The sequence below is a fragment of the Choloepus didactylus genome, chromosome 1 (assembly GCF_015220235.1).
Source record: "Choloepus didactylus isolate mChoDid1 chromosome 1, mChoDid1.pri, whole genome shotgun sequence".
NCBI lineage: Eukaryota > Metazoa > Chordata > Mammalia > Pilosa > Megalonychidae > Choloepus > Choloepus didactylus.
The window spans coordinates 242,395,573-242,412,081 of NC_051307.1; the positions used below are offsets into that span (position 1 = coordinate 242,395,573).

General features: G+C 37.4%; 1 protein-coding gene across 3 annotated transcripts in view; it reads right to left on the reverse strand.

Moving 5' to 3' along the window:
- RAF1 (Raf-1 proto-oncogene, serine/threonine kinase) overlaps positions 1 to 16,509 on the reverse strand; it is an 86,474-nt gene that overhangs the window by 20,533 nt on the left and 49,432 nt on the right. The window contains exons 2-6 of one of the 3 annotated variants that reach the window (XM_037802325.1): positions 8,681 to 8,895; positions 5,252 to 5,364; positions 3,238 to 3,340; positions 2,772 to 2,929; positions 1,325 to 1,423 (exon numbers count right to left, since the gene is read on the reverse strand). In XM_037802325.1, coding sequence (XP_037658253.1) covers positions 1,325 to 1,423; positions 2,772 to 2,929; positions 3,238 to 3,340; positions 5,252 to 5,364; positions 8,681 to 8,887 — 680 coding nt within the window. In that variant the 5' untranslated portion in view covers positions 8,888 to 8,895. Of the gene's footprint in view, positions 1 to 1,324; positions 1,424 to 2,771; positions 2,930 to 3,237; positions 3,341 to 5,251; positions 5,365 to 8,680; positions 8,914 to 16,509 lie in introns of those variants that run through there. The other 2 variants (XM_037802324.1, XM_037802326.1) reach the window with 2 other exon arrangements.

A 16,509-nucleotide genomic window follows, 5' to 3' on the forward strand; every position in this document is an offset into this window, starting at 1 on the left:
AATAAAATCACTTCTACAGAATACTCCAAATTTTTACAGCATCTCTGGGAAAGAATGGATTAGCATTTGCCAACTACACCACCAATTATTAAGCTAGTTGGAACTTGCCTTGTTTAATTTAGAGAATAAATTAGAGAACTTTAAGGAAGATTGTTAACAGATGGTTAGACCTGCTGAGCATGTACTCAAAAAGCTAGGCTTTTTCCCACTGTGCCAACTGCCCCCTACCCCTGCCACACCAGCTCACCAATTAATATGAATTCAGTTTTTAGGTTGAGATATGTAACTGAAATTAATCACTGGTTTAACATTTTCATTATTTGCTATAAAAGTAGTTTGAGCTTTGTTCAGATTTGAATAACATGATAACATGAATTCAAGGAATAAAAGGCTATAGTTTTTCTAAAGGTAATTGTTCTATTGCCTTGAAAAATTGCCTTCCCATATAGTTAAATGTTTATGCCTTCAGAGGCCTGGTTTCTTCTCTGAAATCCCAAGGGATTTCATATATACATACATATATATACACACATATATACATATATATATAATCTTCAGAAGCAAGTACAGTTTTTGGTCAGACTTGCTTTTCAAATTATCATCATACATGTTGTTTCAATACCAATTCCTTGTTCTGAGGTACACTGCCTTTAACAATGTCCATGATAGTTTTACAAAGGGCCATCAATATAATTCTATATACATTGAAGTCAGATATTTCAGACAGAAACCTAGTTCTAAATTCATGTGTAACACTACAAGTCATGTAAACTCAATAAAACCTTGATTTTAAAGCTGGATAAAAGAGTAAAGACGAGTTATGAAAGGATATTTATATTGAAAATCAAATTAAACTTTTTTTTTTTTATGATAGCACTCTTAAATACCATGGCTATAGCAATGCAAGTCCATAATAAGCATTTCAAAGTTCAGGTTTGTTTTTTTTTTTTTTAATTGAATCACTGCATGCAATTTTGTGACCCTTTCCACTGAGGTTCAACTTACCACTACTTATTGAGAAAGGCAAAGTCTCAAGCTCTTCAAAATGTGGTTGGATATTAAGGGATGTGTTATTATAACAGCATAAACTGTTAGTCAGAGTCACTTTCCAGATGTAAGAACTACAGGACCACAAAGAATGTTCTTTCTAGCTGTAACACCAATCCCTATCTCTGGCATGTCAAATTCCACAGAAGCAGCAAGGATTTTACCAAAAGAGGTAAAGTAAAGGAATTCCTGTCTTTTGTATTTAGGCTTCCATTCCCACCCCCCCACCACCACCCAATATAACTTTCCAAAAGAGAAGCTACAGGTAAAAAGTTACCTAACAGGCATTCGGGAAACAGATTCTCGCATCCGACGCATTGTCAAAGAAGGTAGTGCTGGGGCGCCACTATCACCAATAGCAGAATTTGGAAACAATCTAAATGAAATCAGAGAAAGACTGGTTTGTAGACTTACAGTCATTTTACAGAGTCAACTAGCCCGCCTTGCCTCTTGCAAACTTAACAGCTACCCAAACTGAAATTTGCCCAGTCACATTTTCCTCACCATTTAGGCTACCTAGAATAAAGGGACCACCAACCCAAATGATTACAGAATGTAAACAAACTGACCTGCTTTCAGTTCTAGTAAATACTCATATAAGTGGTCCAATGTTCAGCTATATCAAAATAATGTTTTTAAAAGATGCCTTAGAGCATTATATAACCTAAGTCCCATAGAGTTTTCCAGGGAACGTTTTGTCTTGATGAAACACATAGATGAAAAGGCTAACATATGAAGAATAAGTCATACTCAGTACCAAAAATCATAAAGATGAAAAGTGATAGTAACATTAATTGGGCACCTTCTTTCTATGAGTTGGGCACTTGCATTCAATAATTTCCAATATTGTTATCTTAAGTCAATCCTTACAACAACACTGCAAGGAAGGTAATACCATCTTTATTCAGATGAGGAAACTGAGCTCAGAGAAGGTTACAGCAAGTTAACGACAGAGCTGAGATTCTGACCCATGTCTGTTGGACTTCAAAGCTTCTACCATTTATGCTACACAGGCTCCTTTTGCAAAAGTAACATGTAACCATAAAAGCAAAAAAAGATGTTCCAATCATGGTCTAATGGTAATACCCCCTTGGTTTTTCTAGTACTCTCAAAAAAAAGGATGGAACTTAGACTTAGGCTTAACTGTCAGTTGTTACAAGGCCATTTGGCTCATGTACTTTTAATTTAAACCTTACTAATAAAGAAATAGGTCTATATGAAATATATTTTGGTAACTGATTTGTCTCCTGAGTACACAAACATCTTTTAAGATTTTGCATTCAAACTATTTCAAGCCCAAACAATGTTTTCTCCAATTTGAAGTGAAGAAAATTGCTCCAACTATGCTTTCTGCTCCTTCTCAATGTCAAAGACCTGTTCGCCATATTTAACAAAATACAGAATAGTGTATACTGGCAATCTATCAGATAATATTGTTAAGAGACAGAGGCAAAAAGTCTTTTCTTTATACATATGACTTTGTTCTGTTTCTCACTGAATCAAAGTACGTCAATCTTTATTTGATAGGTAAGTCCTGTGTGCTCATTTAAGGTTACAATGCTAGTTTCAGAACAGTCATTTCCTGAAGTAGATGGTTTTTGGATCTTAACAATGAATTTAAAAGGTCTGAAATTCAGACTTGTCAGTCAAAATGTATAATGAGCACCATCAAAATTGTTCATATTTTTCCCCTACATTCTTTGAAAATAAGAATTATGCCTTACAAGAGCTGTCTGATATTACTCCAGTCCACACACATAGTAGGTACTTTGGTGCTACAGTGCTCATGAAATTTATAGCCACAAGTCTGACATCGAAACCCATTCAGCAGGAATTTTTGACAGATGTCACAGAAGGCAAGCTTCAGGAACGTCTTCCGAGCCTAGAACAAGAACACAAATGTAAGTTGTGCTGCATAATTAAAAACGACAAAAGACAAAATTTCCCCCTTGGGCTCCAAGGGAGTTTTCACAAAATGAAGGATCATACTTCCAACATTTGTAAAATTCATAACTAAAAATTAAAGTATATCTCTCACCAATGAAATCTAAATTGTCCTACTACAAATAAAGGCATAACTGGAGCATTAAACAATCCAACAATAAATGTGCTTATTACTGCTGAAAAATTCCTATTATGCCAACCAAAGTACCCCTAATATCACAAAGAGAGAAGAGATCTCCAACTTACAAAGTTGTGTGTTGTGAGGGGAACATGATCCAGGAAATCTACTTGAAGCTCTTCTCCAATCAATGAGGCAGCATCAGTATTCCAATCTAAACGTGCTTTTTTACTAAAAGGAATTTTAAAACTCAAAATATGAAAGAGGAATGTTTAAACAAGGTTAGAGAATTCACTACCAATGATAACAGCAGCTACCACTCACTGCAGGCTTATCTACATACACAATGCAAAGTATTTACGCTAGCAAAAAAACTATGAAATACATATTATTTATCCTCATTTTAATTATGAGGAAACTGGGGCTCTACGAAGGTAACTTGCTCAAGGCCACACAGTGAGTGTCACGGCCTGTGTTGGAATCCAGGTCTGTTAAACTCTAAAGCTTACACTTTAGCAACAGTTTCATTAAACAATGAAATATAACAAAATTGTAATAAACATATAATAAATTACAATTTGTGACATTAAAATCTTATAAAAATCCTAAAATCCTATAAAGTGAGTTATGAATATTGCCACAGTACCAAAATTTAGTTTTCACCAGCCTACTTCAAACTGGAACCTACATAAATAAGAACTACAAATGAAAAGTACTTTTTGATTAATAAACTTAGGCTCAAATCTGCAGGTCTGCAGGCTCTACATGATGGGAGAATACAAACTGATTAATTTCTATTTCCAAAACTGTCTTAAAATTTACTCTGATATCACTTTTTCTGGGCCTAGAGTAAACAAAACAGAAAAACAGATACATTTAAGTAAAAATTAATGCCCAAGATCTTTCTCGTGTCTTTTTCAGGTAATCTGGCCCATTTCCTGAGGAAGAATTTTCGCAGGTAGGGATAGAATAATCCATACATAACACCATTCAAACCTCTCTCATCACCTTCCAGAAGGCCTATTTCATTTTCTGATTGTCCAACAGCAAATATCCCAGTTCTTAAAATAATTCCCTATGTAAAGTCTGGGAAACTCCATTATCACTCCAAAATCCTATTTTGCCCCTAATAAACAGAAGAAGGAGAGGCTGTTTCCATATTAGCCTTCAGATGCTGTCTATCCTAGAAAGAATCCAGAGTAGCTCTAAATCAATGCAGCCTTGGACTAGAGTGGACAAAGCCTGTCTCAGTCTTAGAATATAATCCCCAGTCCTTGAGAAGCACTATAGACTGGCTTGGGGACAGCCTGGGACCACACCCAGAAAAGCCAAAATCTGCTTCAGAGATTTGCAGTTCAAAGAACTGCCTCCGAAACTGAGAAGAACAGACCCATTTGTGCTCATTCATTCCTTGGGCTATTCTCTCCAACTGAGGAATTCCTTGAAATAGGAAAGATAAAAGCTGGAGAACAGTAACAGAAGTGCCACTTTCCAAGAAGGGGGTAAAGTTAAAGAATCTACTAACAGACTTCCCTGGATTTGGGGGGAATCATAACGGATAAAGAATAATTATGGCTGGTTCTGCTGCTCTGGGATATTACTCCTAGCCTTTGAGGGGCTGCTTCTTTCTTGCTGCGACCACAAGAAACAGGAGAACTACACATCTTCCCTGAAGCAGAAATTCTCTTGGGTCTTTCAGCTGAGTCTGTTAAACTGCAGGGATTTAGTCAACATTATGCTGAATAAAAGTGAATAAGTAAATGACAAGAGAGTCCATCTCCTAAGGATAGCATTCCTCAACTATAAACAATAACGCAAACACTTCCTGAATACCTACTCTGTGATGTGTTATAGCAAACCGAAGAAAAATCTTTGCTCTCAAGAAATATACCATCTGGCATCTTTGTTTCCACTTACTATCAACATCAAACATGTATTTTATTTTTCAGGAATATGCCCATGCAATAATTTTAAGTTCTCAGTATCTTATTTTTTGAATCATCTCTTTATAAACAAGGGTATACCAACACAGTATTCTACAAGAAGCTGGTACAATTTTTTAACAATGGGAACATAGTGATTATTTGAAGCTAGGAAGACTTGACTAGCATGAAGGAGGAACTGACTGGCTTGAGTTCTTACCCTTTGTGCTCCTGGAGGAGTCTAAACACTGCACAGCACTCTGGTTGCAGGCCCCTCACCTTGAGTGCTTTCATGAGGCAGTCATGCAAGCTCATTCCTTTCCGCACACTGACCTGCAAACAAAGGACCAAATGCAGGTTGCAACCAACCTTCAGAAAGACAGACCACAAAAATAAATGCACCAGTCTGTAAGGCATAGAAGAATATGACGGCATTGCTTTTAATGGTAAACACATACACAGGAAAAAAACTGAATGTACAGCAAGCTGAATGAAGTATGCAACATTGATATTATATCACATTATGCAGCTACTATATTATGTTACTTTCAATGACTTGGAGGGAGTAACCATAATATAATACAAAGAGCATGATTCTTAATCAAAGGGGGGGACCTCTTTATGATATTTATATATGTTGTATGGATGTGGAAAGATATACACCAAGCTGTTAATATCAGGAGGTAGAGGTTGGGAGAGACCAAATAATAAACTTTCCCTTTATATATATCTCTAATTTGTTTGGCATTGCATGTACATACAATTATGAACTTCTACCAGAAACAATAAGCCAATCTATATATAAACAAACATGAGTTTTTCTGATCAAAAATTTGTATTTCAACCTATTTTCAACAAAATGGTTTATTTTCCTAACAAAACCTCCATCTCGCATGTTCTTCATACTAGTAAAGGCAAGCAGGAGTGGAGGAAACAGAGCTTCTGCCCTGCTGTAAGGGACAAATACCGAGACTAGTTTAAATAACTGTGGATGCCATACAGGGTAGCCTTAGCAATATACTTCCCTCCACACTCCTTTGTACCCAATCCTCAAAAGTTAGGCAGGCCCTCAGAGACCTAGTGGGAAGTATGAATGCCCGGGGTGCTAGTGATGGCAGCTGTATAAAAATTTCAACTAAAATCTTAAAGAGTTTTGACAAGAATTCTGCATTTTGCTTTAAAGGCTAATAAAGTAAGTAAAAAATAAGGCAACCAGAGTCAGTACAGTCAGCAAGGGGAACAGACAGAAGGTAGATTTGCAGGGCTCATGAACTGCCTACAACAGAGTTCCACCTCTTGGCTGACAGTGGCCACACACCAGGCCCTTCCTGGAGGGAATGTATATTGAGGGGTGGGGGGAAGGGAAAATGGGGCTCCAATGGGTCCAAAGTGCTCTTTATTCTGCCATCTCAGTGCCCTCCTAGGTCAGTCTTTCTCTGCCTGGCTTAGGACAGAGAAAAAACATCTTAAGAAGCAGGACAGAGATTTGTGGGCCTGCCCATTTACTAAACTCCAAACTCAGGCACGGTATTTGCAGGCAAATTCAGAGATAACAACAACAACAAAAACAACAAAAATCTGGGAAGAAAAGGAGCGAAAGTGTGTCTAAGGACTGGAAGAACATTAGTGTAGGGCAGTTCAAGCAGCTTTTCTAAAGGCTGTATTTTGCTATTCCCAGCAAATGATGTGGACTTTTCTGATCAGTTATCAGTCTTTGAAGCATAAAGGTGAGGTCTACATTAAGAGAGTATAATATACAAAAACCTGAACTTATAGAACAAATAAATTCAGGAGGTGGTGGGAGTGGAGGAGCAACATTCCCTTAGAGGATCTGCCACCTGTAAGAAGGGAAAGGGTTTTCCCAAACTATGAAAGCTCCTTTGGAGATTCTGAGAACCATCCTTGGTTACGATGATTTGTCCTCTCCTATACTGAATAGAGGAAGAGGTTGCAAACAACAGGGTAGGACAGAACCAAGTGATTCTTCAAATAGATAAAATTTCTTCTTCACAGAACGCCTCTGAGGAAAGAACTGGGAAGCCAGGGGAGGGCACTGTACTTTTGACCCACATGAATACATTATCTATTTTAAAAATAAACAAAATTAACATTCTTAAAGTTTCTTGTACATGAAATAATGCCTGTGATTTGTATCAAAATAATTGTAAAGGACTGGATGGAAATATAGATTAAAAAAGGCTGCCATGATTATCTAATTGTTGAAACTGGGTAAAGACACATAGGGTTATTTTAATTTCTAATCTGATGAGATATTAAACATATATCACCACAGTAAAAAAAAGTATGTAATTTAGCTAGATGATACAGGAATTAAATTTGGATCAGACTGCCATAGAAGTCCATACATTTAATCAGTATCCAAACCCAGTTTCCCAACCTTCCAGGAAAACCAGGAGTAGATGGGAATGAGGAAGAAATTTTTTTAATAGGGAGGAAAAGAACTCTTTGCCCACCTCAACACAGTTATCATGACACCCAGAGCAGTACCAGATGGTCTTCCATCACATTCACATTTCCACATTAATGAGAAGCAGTAAGTAAAAATTACTTTACAAACTACAGACCACTATTCAAATATGGGGGGTTATACTACTTTTTTTGCCAGTCATAAAACATTCATTTTTAGAAAGGGGAACAAAAAGAAATGTACTCAAACTTTAATTAGACTTTTGAGTTTTGCCTTCAATTTAAAGTACAGTATAACTGGAGGCTCCCTAGGTTCACAAAAGAGGTATACAGGAATTTATTAGCAAAATAGGGAGAGTGGAACTATTAGAAGCAAACTGAGAAAACTCTGGGACTGAACTTCCCAACCTATGATATATTTTACCTGGGTATACAGGATAAAAACAATGCAATGCTTTTATGCAAAGAATGGGGGATGGGGGGGTGGAAGTTTTGCACTAAGGTTTTCTCAAATAGTTGGGCAAGCAAAATCAGGATAATTTCACTTTTTTGTTTCAGCCGGAAGATAGAAAACTTTTTTTGAGCAGTAAGTTCTTAGAAAAATTGGGGTTTTGTGTCAGAAAACCCAGTGCCACAAACTTGTCATTGGTACTACAAAAATAAACTATGCTGAAATAATTGATGCCAGTGCCCTAGAGAAGAGGAAGAAACCATGATTTCTAAGCTACTTCTAAGCCTTGCCCTGGGCCTATGAAATATACCAAAATAATTTTTTTCTGGGTAATTAATTTTCTTCTTCACACTTCATTGTATTATCAAAAAATTTTTAAGTGAATGTTTTACTTTAATATTCAGAAGAAAACAATAAACATCTTTTTGTTTTTCTAATTAGCTATCAATTCAAAGGAAGCTTTTCAAAGAAGTCTCTGAAATATATCCCACCATAAAAATGTACTATTTGTTTAGAAAAGTGGCAGAAAGGAAGATATTCCAGGCAAGAGTAAATAATAGGAGGAGGGCCAAGAGGTAAGAAAAAATAGGGGACGTGGAAGGAATACAGCAATACAAAGCAATAAACTCTGTGAACAGAAAGCTAATTTAATAAAGACCCTAAATGTCAATAAAGATTTTGCCTCTCCATAAGTTGGGCAACATGGTCCATAGTGTGTTCTACAAGCAAGAGGACAGCTAAATTTTCTAAGAGGTGATGCTCACTACATACCACTGTTCTTTGCTTGTTTGGCAAGAAAACTCGGATAGTTCTGCTTGTCTTAGAAGAATCTGTGAGTTTGCCATCATCTGATGCCCGGCGCTGATAGCCAAACTGCTGAACAATTGTAGGGGAGATGCAGCTGGAACCATCAAACACCGCGTCTTTGAATCCAAAACCATTGCTGATTGTCTTCCAAGCCCCCTGTATGTGCTCCATTGATGCAGCTTAAACAAAAATTAAACCTGGTAAGGAAGATAGATCATTATAATTCCAGAACAAAAGCAATTAACTCAAAAGCACAATATAAAGAGTAATTATGAAAATGTTAGTATGTGGGGTTTTTTTGGTAAATTATACCTGCTAGTTTAAACTAATCACAAAGTATCTATATGCGAGTACATTTCCATAAAATATTTGAGGAAAATAAGGACCAGCAGCCAAAGATGTATCAAGGGTTATTTCCCACCAGTTGAAAGCCAATCTGAAACACGAGCCCAGGTCTTCTGATTTCCAGTCTAATACTATTTCGATTACCTTTCTCTTCTTCTTTGGTTATTATATATTATATTTGTTTATTTTATACACACACACACACACGTAGTATGAGCAACACATTAGTACAGTAAATGATAAAAAAAAGTATAAGCCATAAATTCTGCCTTCAAAGAAAGAAGAAAAAACTAGTATTTCTAGGATGTGTATTAGACACCTTATATAACTTATTTCATTTAAGCCCCACAGATTTTATACCTCTTCCTCTAGGATGTAAAGTACTTGTACACAGAAAATATTGCTAAAAGGAATCAAAGAAGACCTAAATAAATGGAAGAGCATTCCATGTTCATGGAAGACTGAATATTGTTCAGTTGTCAATACTACCCAAGGCAATTTACAGATTCAACACAATCCCAATAAACATTCCAACAACCTTCTTTATAGAAATGGAAAAGCCAACCTTAAAACTTATATGGAAGGGTTGAAGGAGCCCTGAATAGCCAAAGCTATCTTGAAAAGAACAATGAAATTGGAGGACTCATACTTTCCTAACTTAAAATTTATTACAAAGCCACAGTAATCAAAACAGCATGCTATTGACACAAGGACAGATATATAGACCAATGGAACAGAATTGAGAGCTCAGAAATTAATCCTCATATTTATGGCCAATTGATTTTTGATGGGTGGCAAAGACTACGGAATTTGGAAAGAATAGTTTCTTCAAAATATGGTGCTGGGAAAACTGGATCTCCATTTGCCAAAGGGGGGAAAAAAAAAGGAGGATCCCTATCTCACATCATATACAGAATCAACTCAAAATGGATCAAAGACCTTAACATAAGAACTAGAACTATCAAACTCCTAGAAAAAAATATAAGAAAGCATCTTTAGGACCCTGTGTTAAGCAATGGTTTCTACACTTTACCCCCAAAGCACAAGAAACAAAGGAAAAAATAGATAAATGGGACCTGATTAAAATGAAAAACTTTTGTATCTCAAGAGACTTTATCATGAAAGTAAAACAACAACCTACACAATGGGGGAAAAAATTTGAAAACCACATATCTAATAAAGGATTAACATCCAGAATATATAAACAAATCCTTCAACTTAACAACAAAAGGACCCATTTTAAAATGAGCAAAAGAAAAAAATTTAAAAACCCAATTTTAAAATGAGCAAAAGATTTGAATAGGTATCTCTCCTAAGAAGATATACAAATGGCCAAAAAGTGCATAAAAGATGCTCAACATCATTATCTATCAGGGAAATGGAAATCCAAACCACAATGAAATACCATTTCACACTCATTAGAATGGCTACTTAAAAAAAAAAAAAAAAAAAAAAAAAACGGAAAATTACAAGCGTTGGCAAGGACAGGAACCCTCATTCACTGCTGGTGGCAATATATAATGGCACAGTTGCTGTGGAAGACAGTTTGGCAGTTCCTCAGGAAGTAAAGAATTACCATATGACCCAGCAATCCCACTACTAGGTATATACCCAAAAGAACTGAAAGCAAGGATTCAAACAGGTATTTGCACACTGATGTTCACAGCAGCATTATTCACAATTGCCAAAAGAGGGAAGCAACCCATGTGTACATCAACCGTTGAATGGATACGCAAAAGGTGATATATACACACAGTGGAATATTATTCCACCATAAAAAGGAACGAAGTTCTGAACCTTGAAGACCTCATGTTAAGTGAAATAAGCAAGATGCAAAGGGAAAAATATTGTATGATGTCACTGAAATGAAACAATTAGATTAAGCAAACTCATAGAATCAGAACCTAGAATACAGGTTACCAGGGGACGAGGTGGGGAAAGGGAATGGACTAAGGCTGAAAATGTAGAATTCCTATTTGGAACAATGGAAATATTTTGGTAATGGATGGTGGTGATGGTAGCACAACATTGTGAATGTAACTAACAGCAGTGAACTATATATCTGAATGTTGTTAACAGAGGAAATGTATATTAGGTTATATATATAACAGAATTTCTTTTTTAAAAATTCATGGAATCTTTACTACACAGTGAACCCTAAGTTAAAACCTGGACTACAGTTAATAGTACAATTATGAAATGTGCTTTCATCAGTTTTAACGAATGCTCCACACCAATGCAAGTTGTTACTAATACAGTGGTATATGGAAATCCTGTATTTTGTGCATGATTGTTCTGTAAACCCACAACTTCCCTAAATGGATGGATGGATGGATGGAAGGAAGGAAGGTAGGTAGGTAGGAAGGGAGTGTCCAGTGCTATCCTTCTGTCACCAATACATCTAAAAATACTTCATAGAAGAATAAACATGTTGTCTAATATCAAAAGTAAACCAGGAGTTCCGGGAAGATGGCAGATTAGGAGAGACAGAGCAAAATTCTCTTCCATAAAAAACACTAGATAAAGGACAGAAAGTGCTGCAGAACAACAGTTCCAGGGTTCCACCAGCTGGGCAGGAACTTCTACACCCATAATGAGTATGTACTTGGAGAAACCAGGAGACTGTTTAAAATCAGTGAATGTTCAGCCTGGAACGCCACCAGACAAGCGTGGAGGGGAGCAAACGGAAGGGAGCAGCCTTCAATGCCCCGGGCACCCTCCTCAACACTTGGCTCAGGTGATAACCCCTTGCAGACCTGCAGCCAAGAGCCCCCAAGACAAAGACTGGTGGTTGGAGCAGGCAGACAAGCACAAAAGGACAGCTTTCCACACCCCATGCAGCCATCTTTGCAGTTGGCTGAGGGGATGACCCTTCACAGCCCCACAGCCGAGAGCTTCCTTGAGGGAATTCGGGATTCAGCGGGCATATGACGGCATCCACTCTTCCTCCACGGAAGCCTGCGGTGAGCACAGACTAGAGGCAGGGTCAGGAGGCTTCCCCCTACCCAGGGACTCGTGGGCATATGGTAAACAGGGATGTGGGGAAGGTGAGACTTGAGCTGGAAGGTGAGATGCGCAGCTCTGCAGCCCCAGAGTATTCTACCCATAGCCCCGGGAATGGCTGGGAACACTGTATCCTGGAGCAGACTCCCTGCAAAACTATGCAGGGCACCTCCCCACCCCCCGGCACAGGGCTGGCAGTCCCCAATGCATACGGAAAATTGGTACACTGATTAGACCTCCAAATGGTCTACAGGTGTATGGATGCATGGATAAAGTTGGGGGAGAACTGGCTAGAGGGTAAGAGGTAGCTCAAGAGCACCATCTGCTGGTAGGTCAAGAAAAGTGCATTCCACCAAGCTGTAGCACTGCCAAATTATAGATAAATGTTCAAATAATCTGACAAATCCTAAAAGAACTCTATCAAGATAAGCAAATGCCAAGAGGATAAGAGTACATTGACTGATGAACAGAATGGTGAACTGTGGTGTGCATAAAATAGAATACAGAGCAGCTGCAAAAAGGAATGAAACTGTGAGGCATGCAACTAGGTGAATGGATCTTGAGGACAGCAATTTGAGTGAAGCATGCCAGAAACAACAAGACAAACATCATAATGCCTAGCTAATACGGACTAACTATAATGTGTAAACTCTGAGAATTGAATCTTAGAGCACAGCTTATCAGGGGAATGTTTATGGTAATGGTCCCTAGATTGTGAACTCTTACAGCAGTCAAATCTATTCCTGAGTTGTAATGGTTATCTCCAAATTGTGAGATGATGAGCTCTTTGGGTATAACCTGGTTGGTCTCTGGAACTCCAGGTATCTGTGTGACACCTGAAACTCAGAGCTAGAGCTTGGCAGCTATGAATGTCAGTATTACCTCAAACAGCAACTGTTCAAAAAGCTGAAAAAGAGTTCAGACTTCAATTAGAGATATGAATGAGGCGGATCTGGTTAGGACTAAGGCCCAAGGGTAAAGGACGATGTTGACTGTGTTTTAAAACTTCAAGTTCTGTGTGAGACCAAGGGAAGAGATGTTTATTTAGTGCAGGATCTATGTTTTCTGCAGCACACTAAATAACTTCTATGGCCACTTTATTCAAATAGGATAATTACACGGAACTTTGAATAAGAAATGAGATCTGCTAGGTTTGTACAGATTAGTGTGAAATCCCAATATATACCAAAATGATCTGGGCAGATAATGAAAAAATATTTGCAGGGCCCCCCTGAAGAACTGGGGGAAAATGTGGGAATGCTGGACTTCCCCATCTGGGTTATTACTGATATTCTCAGAAACAACGAGGACTAACAACTTAGTTGGCTGAGCACTTAATCTTGGGGCTTGCCCTTGTGAAGCTTATTACTGCAATGGAGAGGCTAAGGCTACTTATAATTGTGCCTAAGAGTCTCCCCCAGAAAACCTCTTTGTTGCTCAGATGTGGCCCCTCTCTCTCTCCCTAAGACAACTTGGCAGGTGAACTTACTGCCCTCCTCCTACATAGAACATGACTCCCAGGGATATAAATCTCCCTGGCAATGCAGAACATGACTCCCAGGGATGAACCTGTACCCGGCATTGTGGAATTGAGAAAATCTTCTTGACCAAATGGGGGAAGAGAAATGAAACAAAATAAACTTTCAATGGCTGAGAGATTTCAAATGGAGTCGAGAGGTCACTCTGGAGGGCATTTTTATGCCTTATATAGATATCCCTTTTTAGTTTTTAGTGTATTGGAATAGCTAGAAGGAAATACGTAAAACTGTCGAACAGCAACGCAGTAATCTTGATTCTTGAAGAAGACTGTTTAACAATGTAGCTTATGTGATGTGACTGTGTAATTGTGAAAACCTTATGGCCCCTACTCCCTTTATCCAGTGGTTGGATAGATGAGTAGAAAAATGGGGACAAAAACTAAATGAAAAATGGAGTGGGGGGGGTGGAATGCTTTGGATGTTCTTTTTATTTTTATTTTTATTCTTATTTTCGTTCTTTTTGGAGTAAGGAAAATGCTCAAAAACTGATTAGGGTGATGAATGTACAACTATATGATGGCACTATGAACAGCTGATTGTGCACCGTGGATAACTGTATGGTATGTGAATATATCTCAATAAAACTGAATTTTTTAAAAATTTCAAGAGGCCAAAATCAACAGAAAATTATGAAGCATATGAAGAAACCAGAAGATACGGATAACCCACACTTCCAAATTAAAAAGCCAGAGGAAACACAGAACTTGGAGCAATTAAACAAAGAAGCACACACAAACATCAATGTCATAGCTCAGGATACAAAGGACATGAAGAAGACCCCAGAAGACCACAAAGAAGAAATTGCAAGTGCAAATTTTAAAAGAGTGGCTATTATAGAAATAAAACATACTGTTGCTCAAATTAAAAATATTCTTGAGACACATAACAGCAGATTTGAAGAGGTAGAGGAACGAATTAGCTAACTCAAAGAAAGAATGATGGAATGTGAAAGCACAAAAGAACAAATGGTGAAAAAAATTGAAAAATTTCAAACAGATCTCAGGGAAATGATGGATAACATGAAGCACACAAATACAAGAATCATTGGTGTTCCAGAAGGAGAAGAGAAGAATAAATGGCTAGGAAGAGTATTTGAAGACATTGTTGGGAAAATTTCCCAACCCTTCCGAACGCCTTAAATATGCAAATCAAAGATGCCCTACGAACTCCAAATAGAATAAATCCAAATAAACCTACTCCAAGACATATTTGGATCAGATTCTCAAACGCTGAATAAAGAGAAGGAGAAAGTTCTGAAAGCAGGAAGGGAGAAGCTATTCACCACATACACAGAAACAACATAAGACTACCTATGTTGTGACTACTCAGCAGGCACAATGGAGGCGAGAAGGCAGTGGTATGACGTATTGAAGATTCTGAAAGAGAAAAATTGCCAGCCAAGAATTTTTTATCCAGCAAAGCTCTCCTTCAAAAGTGAGTTAAGAGCTTAAAATTTTCACAGACAAATGGTGAGAGAATTTTTTAAGAAGAGACCTGCCCTACAGGAAATACTAAAGGGAGCTCTACTGGGTGAGGAAAAAAGACAGAAGAGAGAGGCCTGGAGAAGGACACAGTACTGAAGAGTATTTGGTAAGGGGAACTTAAAGGAAATAAAGGGGGGGGGGGTCTGACAAATAAAAACCAAAGGATAAGATGGCTGATTCAAGAACTGCCTTCATAGTAATAACATTGAGTGTGAATGGATTAAACTCCCAAATTAAAAGACAGAGATTGGCAAAATGGATTAAAAAATATGAACCATCAATATGCTATTTAGAAGCGACTTGTCTTAGACCCAGATACACAAAGAGATTGAAAGTAAAAGCACGGAAGAAAATATTCCATGCAAGTTACAGCCAAAAGAAAGCAGGGGGTGGTAATAATAATATGAGATAAAATAGACTATAAATGCAAGGATGTTATAAGGTACAAAGAATGACACTATATACTAATAAAAGGGACAATTCACTTGGAAGAAATAACAATCATAAATGTTTATACACCCAATCAAGGTGCTCCAGAGTACGTGAGACAAACATGGGCAAAACTGAAGAAAGCAATAGAGGTTTCCACAATAACTGTGGGAGACTTCAATACACCACTGTCTCCTATAGATAGATCAACCAGACAGAGGACCAATACGGAAATTGAGAACCTAAACATTGCGATAAATAAATCAGACTTAACAGACATATATAGAGCATTACATCCCAAATTACCAGGATATACACACTTCTCTAGTGCTTACGGAACTTTCTTCAGGACAGATCATATGCTGGGGCATAAAACAAGCCTCACTAAATTTAAAAAGATTGAAATCATTCAAAGCACATTCTATGAACACACTGGAATGCAACTAGAAGACAATAACCATCAAAGATCTACAAAATTCACAAATATCTGGAGGTTAAACAACACACTTCTAAACAATCACTGGGTCAAAGAAGAAATTGCTCAATATCTAGAGATGAATGAAAATGAGAACAAAACTTATCAAAACTTATGGGATGCAGCAAAGGTGATACTGAGGGGCAAATTTATAGCTCTAAATTCATACATTAAAAAAGAAGAAAGAGCTAAAAATCAAAGAACCAATGGAACAACTGAAGAAGCTAGAAAATGAAAAGCAAATTAATCCTAAAGCAAGTAGAAGAAAAGAAATAACAAGGATTAAAACAGAAATAAATGATATGGAGAACAAAAAAACAATAGAACAAATAAAACCACAAGTTGGTTCCTTGAGAGGATCAACAAGATTGACACACCCTTAGCTAGACTCACAAAGTCAAAAAGAGAGAAGACCCAAATAAACAAAATAAGAAGTGAGAGGGGGGACATTACTACGAATAAAAAAAAATCATGAGAAGATACTATGAACAACCGTACACCACCAAACTAGACAATTTA